General features: G+C 38.1%; 1 protein-coding gene across 1 annotated transcript in view; it reads right to left on the bottom strand.

Annotated features, from left to right (window-relative positions):
• Positions 1-321: 321 nt before the first annotated feature.
• Positions 322-12,314, bottom strand: part of LOC136829536 (dnaJ homolog subfamily A member 2-like) — a 60,530-nt gene continuing 48,537 nt past the window's right edge. Inside the window, 1 exon segment of the mRNA XM_067088373.1 lies at positions 322-3,202. Coding sequence (XP_066944474.1) covers positions 3,026-3,202 — 177 coding nt within the window. The 3' untranslated portion in view covers positions 322-3,025.

Raw genomic sequence — 12,314 nt, 5'->3', positions numbered from 1 at the left:
GATCCTATTACCGTACACAATTTTTTCATACCACTATTCCCGCTGCACAGGAGAATTTCCCCAATGTAATGGGCAAAGGTTTGTATTCGTATGGGAACGTGAATGTTCCACACACTATCTCCACTGTCTTAATTCATTGCATCAACTTTTGAGTCGTATACAAATTGTATTGCACAATAATGCTCAAACTGATTTTTGGTAGTTGTTTCAAAACAAAACTTGTTGCCTATGCCTGAAAATCTGCTAAGAAACAAATTACTAATTTTGTGTCTATTTCATTCTAAAACTCATCAAATTATTTAGGATGAAATAAAATAAATCTTAAGTCCTCTATACATTTTAATTGTTTCCAAGAAACTAAACACAAAGTGTGCACACAAGAGAATATGAGATAGCGATGTAAAACAAATATGCTTTACATTACAAGAAAGAAAAGTGCTCCTTACCACCCTAGAAATTCCTAACCTAAAAAGTTTACAGATAACAAAGGGTAGATAAAACAAGGCTTAAAAATGAACATTGTAATAGGATGGTACAGAGCCCAAATTCTTTCAAAAATAATATTTGAAACTGTAACAAACTAACGGGAAACTATTGGCCATTCAGCTCAAGTGTAGTAATACAAGACTGGGCAGAATCTCAAATTTCTTATAGCTTCACCCACCTCATCTTCTCGAAGCACTGTCTGTGATCATGAACGATACGTGAATGCTCTTTGTAAACGTATTCTGAAGAAAAACTTAAATGAACTCACTCCACAATGTACTTATCCTTGAACACTATAAACATAACTCTGCTAAACAGTAGCAACTAAATGCCCCTAAAGTAATCCACCACTAATATGGCCAGCTGGACAATGTAAACTAAATTCTGCATGCAACATGTAAGTTCTGACCACCAAAAGTACATAAAAATAAAAGAACTTATATATATATACCAGTCCAATTAATAAAAAAAATTTACACCGAATAGCTTTTCTTATTACCAGTTAAAAAAAAAAAAAGGCTTTCGGAAGTGGATCTACCAAATATACATAATCCTAATCATCCAAACATTTCTGATTCTGTTATCAAAATATAAAATATAAATTCTCACTGTTGAGCATCAAGTATATTGAAGATCCATAAACTCTAATTTAAAATGGACACTATGCTTGGTGATATCTATCTTATCAGTCCCATGAAAGCAAATTAATAAGACAAAACACAAGGTCATTTTTGTCAATGCTAAGAAACGCAAAAGCCTGGTACATTACTTCCTATCACAAAACCCTTAATTGTTTTGCCATTGGCTACAATATTTTTTTTTACTGTATTTACAAATAGATTCCTTCTAAGGTTTTATATTTTACAGTTGCCAACTTTACTGCATTTCAATGATATATATATTTCCCACTATCAAATATATTCAAAAACAAGTGAAAAAGAACCTTAATAAAAACAAAAATCCCTGATCAATTTCCTACAAGCCTACACAATGCCATTATTACTCAGATTATGAACATGAAAAATAAAATTAAAAACTTCCACCACTGTGCTTCAAACACTATAATATCTATTAATTTTCAAAACAACTTCTTGAGACTACTTACTTTCACTATGGCCACATCTCTGACAGTTGACAGAGTCTGCTCTTTGAATACAGTCTCTTTACAGATCATGGTAGCCCAAATATAAGTTCTCCATCTTCCTTAACTGTTCAACCTTGCTGTAATAAATACAGGCTTAAGCCACTGACAATCACACATTAGTGGGGTAAATTCCACTTCACTTTGTCTTTTAAATGTTGCTTATCTGTATGAAGCAGAGCAATACTGATGATAGCCTCACCTTTAGGAAAGTACACTGCAATCTAACAAAGAAACCCCAATTCACCTTTTTGCTTGTCATGCATTCACAAATATTTTCACTACTCTGAGTTGACTGTTGAAAACTGTACATTTGAATAAGTGAACATTAATTTTCATAAATGGAATTTAAAAATTATATCCTGTGAGGTTTTCCAAATACAAATCTTCTAAATTATACCATGAAAAAGTTTACTGATTCACAAATTAACACAACGATAACTTACAAAGTTATCATACATAAGGAATGTTAATCTGGCTATATATAGACAAAAATATATACAAGTACATACATATATATATATGTAAAATTGTGAAAAGAGAAACTACTATAGTATCATGTACGTGAATCAGGTATAAATTCTCCTTAATGCATTTCAACACTGGCAATGTCCTCATAAGGAAATTTGCTATCAAAAGATTTCTCTACAAAAATAAATCCTTAGAACAAAATTTAAGTCATATCCCACAACTGGAAAAACCCAAAGTTTCTTCCTGCCCCTCCAATACAAGAAATGACAACGATTATTGAAGAATAAAACAATGTTATTAACCATTCACAAGATGTTAGCCTCTTATTCGTGCAGAACTGTAAAAATTATCTGATGGTGCTTTGACATCTACAGAATTGGCAACCCCTTTCCTAGGAAAAACAATACCAACTCAAAATACAGGTAACAATAGGCAAGGGACTGCTATAAGGAGCCCTACAGATGTAAACATGACCAGTTAGAACCTTGTCTCAAATCTTAATAGCATATACAAGCAGCAATTCACCCAATTAAATATACTTGCCTGGATTACACTCGCTCACATCAATAAATTACTTCACACTCAACACTGACTTAAAAAAAAAATTGACTCCTAATCCAACCTACAGTGTTTTTAAGCAGATCATCTATCTCGATTCCACCTTTAACATTTCAAACCCATCAGTAGAAGATTAAGTTGGAACCAAACAAGCTTGAAATCAAACTAAATGATACATATTATGTAAACGACCTCAAATGAGCTAAAGTTTATGCATAACCTCCTTTTACCTTTTATGACACTATCAGCACATTCCACATGTAGTAACAGGCATGTGAAATAAGTACTGAACTCTGTAACTCAAACTGTTGGCTTCCCATGATTAAGGGGGCTTTGACCATTGCTGAATCGTAATACCTCAAAGACAAACTACTGATGAGCACATTGTACATGTTGACCCATGTGAGGATGATCATCATCCTCATCATAAGCATGTCCCCTGGGTCCCCCGGGCCCCTGGCCTTCAAATTCAGTCATATTAACTTCTTCAGCATCTGCAGGAATTGGTACTGCAGCAGGTCTGCCACCAAGAAGTTTTTCCAACTCCTGGAAAAAATGAAGGCAAAAACTATTTTAAGAAAATTAGACTAAAAAGTAATCTATTATATGGCACTGAAAAAACTTGAGTTTTGCATATCATAAAGTGCAAATAATAAATATCTTTCATCTTTATGAATATCAACCTGTTACAAGAAACCCATGAATGAGGCCCAAGTAATCTCTAACCTCAAATGCTGTTCAGTACTTACAACATAACAGTTCCAACCCTCCAATTCAGAGATTAGAATGTAAGGGTCATACAATAACTACTACATTTACACCAAAAAAAAAGGGGGGGTGGGGATCCTGTCCCTTGTTTTCTGTGATCCTTTAACCCCAGTGACCCCAGATTTTACCCAACTATAGAATTACCAGTTTTTAACCAGACCACAGTTAAAACATCTTTACTTTAGATTTCTTATAAATAGCCATAAATTTGTTACTAAAAGCAACCTTTTAACCAGAACAACCTTTAAAAGTTCATGATTTGATGATATAATGTGCTGTTATCATAATTTCCACAAAACATAGTACTTATTGACTTATGAAATAAAAGTTCCACATAAAACAAATTTTGTTGTTAACCCTTAAACGCCTACTGGACGTACCATACGTCGATTAAAATTGTCTGTTGGGTGTCAAGTGGACGTACCATACGTCGACTAAAAATGCTTTTTTAAATATTCGCGGAAAAATAATTATAGGCCTAGTTTGCGAAAGGTTTTAAATCACGCGCCTTGAGGGATGCTGGGAATTCACGGATCAAGCTATTGTTTTGTTTATAAGCGTCACCCAGACGCGCATGGGCGAATTTCCTCCTTCCCGTACCAGAAAGCATCAGCGCCGCATCGTCCGAGAGCGATTTCTTGCCGCATCCGTGTTTTGCAGAACTTTGGCGAGTGTTTGCGTATTTGTGAGGCAACAGGACGTTTGCAGAGATGTCCCAACGTCGTCAGGACCGTGAAAGGCGCATACTGCCTGTCGGTAGTGAGCGTATGAGACGAGTTTTAGACTGGGATGCTGGAGAGGAACCAAGCACCCAAGATGACCCAGCTTCTCAACGCCGTGTTGTGTGGCCACGTGTGACCGAAGGGGACCAAGGACCACATCCCGTGCCTTTTACGACCTCTAGGAAGGATCGGGGTGTCCTGAGGGGCATCCGTAAATTTTTGAAAAAAACTTTTTCCTTTGCTGAAAATCCTGGCATTTCTTGAGTCACCTTGTCGTAATTTTTTCGCCGTTTTATATTATTCGTTACATAAAGTGTTATACATCAAAATGTGCGCAATTTCATGTAGAATACAACAAAAAATAAATCATTCTTTTAGCTTTTAAAAGTTTTGAAATATTTTCATTTAAATCACGATAACTGACAAAATTTTAACATTCAGTCAATTCTGACTCGACCGAAATGCTCGAAAAATGCAATCGTAAGCCAAAATTCTTACATTCTAGTAACAATCAATCATTTACCTTTATTCTGCAACAAATGGAAAGTCTCCAGCACAATATTTCGATTTATGGTGAATTTTTGAAAAAAACTTTTTCCTTCCATCTGCGCGAGCGAACTCCGCTAAAAATCCTAGCATTTCTTGAGTCACCTTGTCGTACTTTTTTCGCCATTTTATATTATTCGTTACATAAAGTGTTATACATCAAAATGTGCGCAATTTCATGTACAATACAACAAAAAATAAATCATGCTATTAGCTATTACCATTTTTGAAATATTTTCATATAAATAACGATATATAGAAAAAAAATCAACCTTCGGTCAACTTTAACTCGATCGAAATGGTAAAAAAATGCAATTGTAAGCTAAAAACCTTGCAGTCTAGTAATATTCAATCAATTTCCTTCATTTTGAAACAATTGGAAAGTCTAGCACAATATTTCGATTTATGGTGAATTTTTTTAAAAAACTTTTTTTTACGTCCGCGCATTACGAATTCATGCATCATTTTGTGATAATATTTTCTCTGTGTTGCTTTAATCGTTTTACAATCTGTTATATACCAAAATCATCGCAATTTAGTGTACAATACAACTAAAAAATATTAACTCATTAGCTTTAACAGTTTTGCTTACAGCGCGATTTGTATACAATTATATACAAGTTTTTTTTTTTTCGCTGTCATATATTCCAATATTTATATGATAATGATATTTTTTTTCATTTCTGATGGTTGCATACTAAACTTCAGGCAATGAAAAAAAAGGAGCCAAAAATTAACTCTTAATCTTAAAAACTAAGCGTGCTGTGATTTTTTGAAAAAAACTTTTCCGCTTCGGTGCTAGCTCCCGAACGCCGCCGGCATACAGGAGACGTTTTTGTAAATAGGGCTTCGGCGTTTAAGGGTTAATTACATTCCCTACATTCAAGGACCAGGTCATTTGAGGTACAGGTAGTGCTCGACAAACGAAAGCTTTGTTCCAAGAATTTCTTTGTAATTCCAACAAGATTAGCCCAGGCATTCAGCATCATAGTTAACCTGTGCCATACAGCACTGTGCAGTATTCAGCTGTCTATCAAGACAATTTTGAGTTTATGAGTTAATAATTAACAAAAATCTTTAATCCATCCTTGGAAAACTGGCAATGAAATACATGCAATACATTTAATGTCTCTCATATGGATACATGGAGGTTTGTATCTCTACAGGTTTGGGTGTACAGGACTACCTATACTTGTCATAAACCATGGGTGAAGAGTATGATGAGAAACAAAATTAATCAAGGAAAATTAATCCCGTTAAGATCGCTGAATTACATTCCCTATTCTATGGACCCTGATCAGGTTGGGCATTCATTCACTTTTCATACGCCAAACTACCATGACCAATTCAAAGTTATTTCTGAAAGGTAAAATATAGTACCATAATCTTCATTATGGATTTACTGTACTTTATTGTTTTAGTTTTAGACTCATTACTATATAATGAGCTTTAGTGATGCTTTGCACTAGTGTAGAAATTTGGAACCAAGCTGCTACACTACAATTACTTGAAGATTCACTTTCTTGGCGCATCACTAAATAACATTTCTAGGTTCACAATGTTCATCTGAGGGTGAAAAAACATGGCTACAATTAAATACATTGGAAAGCTATGTGAGAAAATACCAAAGGGCACAAGTGATAAGTAGAAGGCAGAAAGTGAAGCAGCTGGGGGGATTTCTGAACCCTTCGTAGAACATTCAGAACCTTCTACAATGCACCATGCATGGTACTAGTAGGCACAGGTCCTGGGGAGGGGGGGAAGTGGGGAACATGATTTAAGTGATGCACCTTGGGCACCTGAATCAAGTTGACTTGTGATTTCTAACCTTTACTTTCTATCTGTTCCTTAGCTCACCCAAACTGATTGTTCAGTTTTACATTTTTTTATACTCTTATTTTTGCTTCACTCGAGGACAAACCCTTCAACCTTTGCTGCTGTCTGGAAATTTGCATTAGTGGTACTGTTAAATTATCTTGGCACAACTACCAATACAATTCTTCTTCTTCGTTTCAACGTGCTTTTTCCCATTTTTATATGGGGTAAGCACGATGCCTTCTTTTCGAAGGACTTTGATTTGGCGATGGGGTAGGCCGTAGCCTCGATCAGCTGCCCTGCCTGACATCACATGTGTACGTGTATCGTACCAATTCCCAGCTCCCTTTCTCCTAGCAGCGAGGAGAACTGGGCGGTTAGGTCGACAGTTCGAGACGTGTGAGATGTCTGTTGTTTTTAGAAGATGTTGGAGTAGCTTTGTTTGTGTGTGTATTAGTCTGTAACACCAATTTGCTTTCAGCAAACCTATCCATTGATTACATACGTAATCCCGGGGTGTCTACTAATCAATCAACACTGCGGTTCAACTGATCAAAGGGTGTCCACACAACAGTTAAACATGGTAACCATATTGGCAACTTATTGCCCACACATCACAGACATGTTGAATTCAAAATTTTTAACTGTTAGTGTTACTCTACAGTCTGTACATGTAGGGAATGGATAATGATGGCTATTCATCAAATATCCATGGGTCAAACAAGTAAATAATTCTAAGACAAGTCAAAATTACTCGTGAGCAACTGTACTTTTGCTATGATGAGTTCCTTATTTCAATATTGTGCCAGATTTGTTTTGTTTCTATAATGTTTATAGAACTGGCATTTATTGATAATAATGGGTTTCAAGACATCATATAATCACTATTAGGATTATTTACATGAGATCGTCATAATAACTGCAGCTTCGGTTGCTTTATGGGCTTCATTTCCTTCATTGCCTATGTAGGCAAAATCTAACTCATTTCTACATTTTTACCACCTTCATATAATTTGTTAAGTGAAATTTGTATTGTTGTGAAAGGGTAATTTTTCGATTATAGTTCTGATGAGTAAGCACTTGCACTTGCTAAATGTTACAAATTTCTGCAATGGCATATCTTGAATCATTTTCTTGGCGGATTTTACTAACATTGTTGAGCAAGGAAAACTGGTATGATTTTGTTTGGTAATATGGTTGCAAATCCCATACCTGATGAACATTTTGACCCACTATTATATACATGAAGTTCTCGGTTATTGGTGAGGGTTCCGTTCTGACCACATGACAATAAGCGCCAATTTTCGGTTATCGGCACCTCTGTTAGGTATGTATCAGCGCCAATACGCGATTATCGGCACAGATAAGCAGAAATCAGCACATATCACGGCTGAAAATTGCCAATTTTCATCGCTGGACACGCGTCGTAAACCAGATCGCCAATAACCGGGGACTGCCTGTATTGCACAGCAGGCACCCAATACTTCTTAAAGTGTTTTGGGGTGTATGAATAGTCTTTAGATGAATATTTCACCTGTGGTTAAGTATATATCTTATGCTATGGCCAAGGAGGAAGTAGTTCTCTTATTGGAGGAAATTTTATATTAATATTTATTGACTCAATCAGTCTATTGGCTCTAAATGGGAAGGTGGCAAGTATTTATCAATCTCATTGATAATAAAAGTTTTTATATATGAATCACTTGTTTGTAATTTTACTGCACTTACATAAAAGCTATGTCACAATGTAGACTTAATAGTTCTGCCACTTTCAACTTGGACAGAAGATTCTGGGAATAATGAAAAGCTCTGGATAGAAGAGTTTGGGAAGTTTTAAAAGCTCCAGTTCATATTTTGATTTCCTCAATCTCTTCAAAGTTGTATCCAAGACTGAACTTAAAACTGACATCCACAATCTAGGAACTGGAACTGAAATATATAATTTCTGCCAAAGGTCAGGTCAAGTGCTGGAAAGAATCAGGTTACTCAGCACTGAAAACAATGTTCAAACAATTGTTAGGAGAGGGTGGAGAGTAAAATGGAAGAAAGAGAATATGAACAGAAGAACAGAAAAGAGAATGAAAGGGGTTACAGGTAGGGGCCACTGGGACACTGCAAAGAACTTCAAGAAATGCTTACAGTGCACCTTGTACGGCAACTGATGTCACTACATTCCTAGAGAGATCCCTAGTCTAGAACAGACATACCAGTAGCTTTGTACAATAATGTTAAGGTAGGTAGACCCCAGTTATTATAGCATTACTAATGTTGTTTGGCATGTCTCATGTCCAACACTGTTAAAGTAATCTTCAATTATCTGGATGGCCATTATCCAGAACTCGACATTATCCAGCACACCTGGATCAGGGACCAAGGCCCAAAAGATATATGATATGTAAATTTTTACAAATTTGAAAAACTGCTCTCCGATAATTGGCGATGCCGCACGGCCTCAGGAAAATCTTGGTAACACTTACACGCGCAGACTGAGAAGGGGTTTTAGGGGTGGGGGTGGGGGAGGCCAGGAGAAGTTTCCAAAGTGGGGGTGGGTCACATAGCTGAGTGCCAAGGGAGAGAGGGCCAGGAAGGCCCTGTAAAGGCACTACTCAGGGAGGGGGTTGCTCTGGAAAGTGGGTGGAGCTAGGGAGCAGTTTCCCTGGCTGGGAGGGGATGGGGATGCAGATTTGATGGGTCAAGAGGGCTGGGTAGACTCAGACTTACCAGAGCTTATGTTTCCTGTTTTTATGTTTGTGATAATTCCTAACTTATTAAAGGATATGTATTGCACTGAACTTGTAATGAATTACATCTAGACAAAGATGGTGAGAGAGAGAGAGAGAGAGAGAGCCGAGGTATCACTTGGAATGAAGCCTATAACACACACTCCTTCCTGGTGCCATACCAGACCGAACAGAGGAAGGGGACAATGGGCACAGATCCGCACTGCTTTCTGACATGTCCTGATTCCGTCACTCCAAGCCACGAGGGAGTGAGACAGGATGTGCCAAGGACAAGGCAATAAAAAGCAGGGGGTTGACCCTTCCTACAATACAGGAAACAACCCGAACTTACCTAAACTCCCAGGAGGGCAGCGCAAAAATAAAACACTAATAATAAAAAATTACTCAACCCATCAAAACTCATGCCCTGCATTGATGGAAAGCTCATTGGCGTAATAGAGGACCCAATCAGTTACTAAATGGGAAAGCAGACAAGACATGCATCCCTTTAACTTAAGTCTTATTAGTATTATCCTCTATAGTTGCTTTCTACTACCTAACAAACTCTTCGTTAATTATCAATTACCACATTTCGTTCAATTACGATTCATAAAGTTATGATTGGATAACTATCCAATCATAACTTTCCCCTCAGCAAAACATATCATGAGGGTAATAAAACTGGAATAATGCCTACTAAGGCAACTCTTACCTTACAGGATCCTATCGAACAAATATTAAAAAAATGACATTATGATAAAATAAAGTTTTATATATACTTAGCAAGTAATTACATTGCTTAAGTTTCACTCACTGGCAGCTTAAAAATTTTAAAATTTGCAGTAGCACTAGTGTCAGTTTAGGTGACTAAACCCTGCCCACTTTCAGGGTAAGAGAGGAACAACTTCAGCAGAGAGCTCAATTGTTTTTGCCCTTCTTTCCATAGGAGGGGAGGGAGGGAGGGCTCTGACTCATAATTACTTGGTAAGTATATATAAAACAATAAAATAATCACTTTTATATATGTAACTTACCAGGTAATTACATTGCTGAATCCCACATTGACACGGAGGTGGGGTATATGGATTTTTTCTACCCCAAAACATTATGGATGATAATGAGTTAGAGAATCGAAATTATTAGCATTGGTACAATGCTTGTTGTTCCTTACCTGGTAAGAGCTACTTCAAGTAGATACTGCCTCTGGTCGGCGCTCATCTTAACCATGTAGGGTGTGGCGAATTGGCCAGACGCACCTCTAGATTAGTGGGGGGCTTTGCAGCAAGGGATGAACCCGGTGACTAACAAAGCAAACAAGTAGCCAGTTGCCCCTGCCCTGGGCACAGTACTGACAAACCAATTGACCAGAAATAAAACCACAAAAATCACATACACCATAAAATGAAAAACCACCACCCATCCATTAAAAACTAAGACTGGTGGGCACTCCAGGTACACAGTAACCCCGGGCTCCCCTTACGACTCATCACCTTAGTTCAAGGCGAAGAGAAAAAGAAGGAAGAAAAGCTTCCTACACTTCCTCTCCCAACACCATGCAAGCCACAGACAACAGCCCCAAAGTACTACAATAATTGAAAATGGTTACCACTTCAAGAAGATAATGGGTTGCAAACATAGACTTACACCTCCATTAAGTCACCTAAAGAATTGATGATAGAGATAGGTTGTGTTTGAAGGCTGACGACATGGAGACCGCTCTGATCTCGTGAGCCTTGGCTCTGACGGACATTAAGACCTCTTCTCTAATCTGAGAATGGGCTTCGGTGATCAGATCCCTCAAGAAGAATGACAAGCCATTTTTCGACTGGGAACAAGACGGATTTCTAACCAAGCACCATAAATTACTCATAGGACCTGGAATCTTCTCCATTCTGTGCAAGTAGTACCTCAGTGCTCTCAATGGGCCCAGAACTCTCTTCTCCTCTGTGCAAATAGTACCTCAGTGCTCTCACTGGGCCATGAACTCTCTCCTCCTCATCTGGGCCCAGTATTTCCATCAGGCTTTTATAGTGAAAGAACAGGGCCAGGGTTTGGTTGGGTCTTCATTTTTTGCTAAAAAGCCTAGTGTGAATGAACATATGGCATCACCTTCGGAAAATCCGTTTGGTGGTCACTAATGCTACAAGAAAAAGGGTCTTCCTAGTAAGGTCTCTGACAGTCTGAAAGCAGGCGAAGAGCTCGAAACGGGATCCTGACAGCCACTCCAGAACAAGTCTAAATTCCAAGAGACAGCCTCTAGTCCCTTAGATTTGAAGGTATCAAAGGATTTTAAGAGGTAGGACAGGTCTTGATTGGAGGAAAGATCCATTCCTCTGTGACGAAACACTGAACTCAGCATTGCCCTGTATCCTTTGATTGTAGAGGAGGAAAGGCCCCTAGATCTCCTCAAAGACAGGAAAAAGTCTGCAATGTCTGCTACAGACGTCTTAGAAGACGAGATGTCACGTCTTCTACACCAGGCTCTAAAGATTGCCCACTTGGATTGATAAACCTTGGCAAGCAGACCAAGGACTCAAGTGAATAACTGTGGAGCGATCGACAGGCCGAAGCATACGGCTCTCAACCGGTACAATATGTTGCAATACACACAACTTAGGTACTTCCTGGACTCTGAGTGTACCAAAATGCAGAAACAGGCATCCAGTTGCCCTGATGAATGGATGACATGACAGTGACTTGTTTCCATACTGAATTTTGTTTTTTCAACAAAGAAATCCAAGGCTCTCATCTTCCTTAATGGCTCCCTTCTCAAGGAGGGATGTGACTTCGTTCAAGAGGTTCAAAGACCTCTTGGATCCTACCGAGGAGGCGGTCAACATGATAGGTGTGTTGACTAATGGGGGCTTCTCCTTGAATGGGTTGGAGTAGCTCTCCTTCAGCACTGACACAATCCACTCCTCTTCAGAGGGCTTGGAGGAGAACTTCTTGAAAGGTCGAAATGAGAATCGTAGGTTTATCCTAGGTCTTGACTGGGTTCTGGATCTGCTACGTAGAAAGGGCAGTGGCTGAAGGGAGAAACGGTCCTGGTATTTGCAGACGAAGGATCCCTGGGGCGTCTAGATGAAT

This window comes from Macrobrachium rosenbergii, chromosome 44 (assembly GCF_040412425.1).
Source record: "Macrobrachium rosenbergii isolate ZJJX-2024 chromosome 44, ASM4041242v1, whole genome shotgun sequence".
Classification (NCBI taxonomy): Eukaryota; Metazoa; Arthropoda; class Malacostraca; order Decapoda; family Palaemonidae; genus Macrobrachium; species Macrobrachium rosenbergii.
The sequence above is the reverse complement of the archived record's forward strand: the minus strand, read 5'-3'. Positions and strand labels throughout refer to the sequence as shown.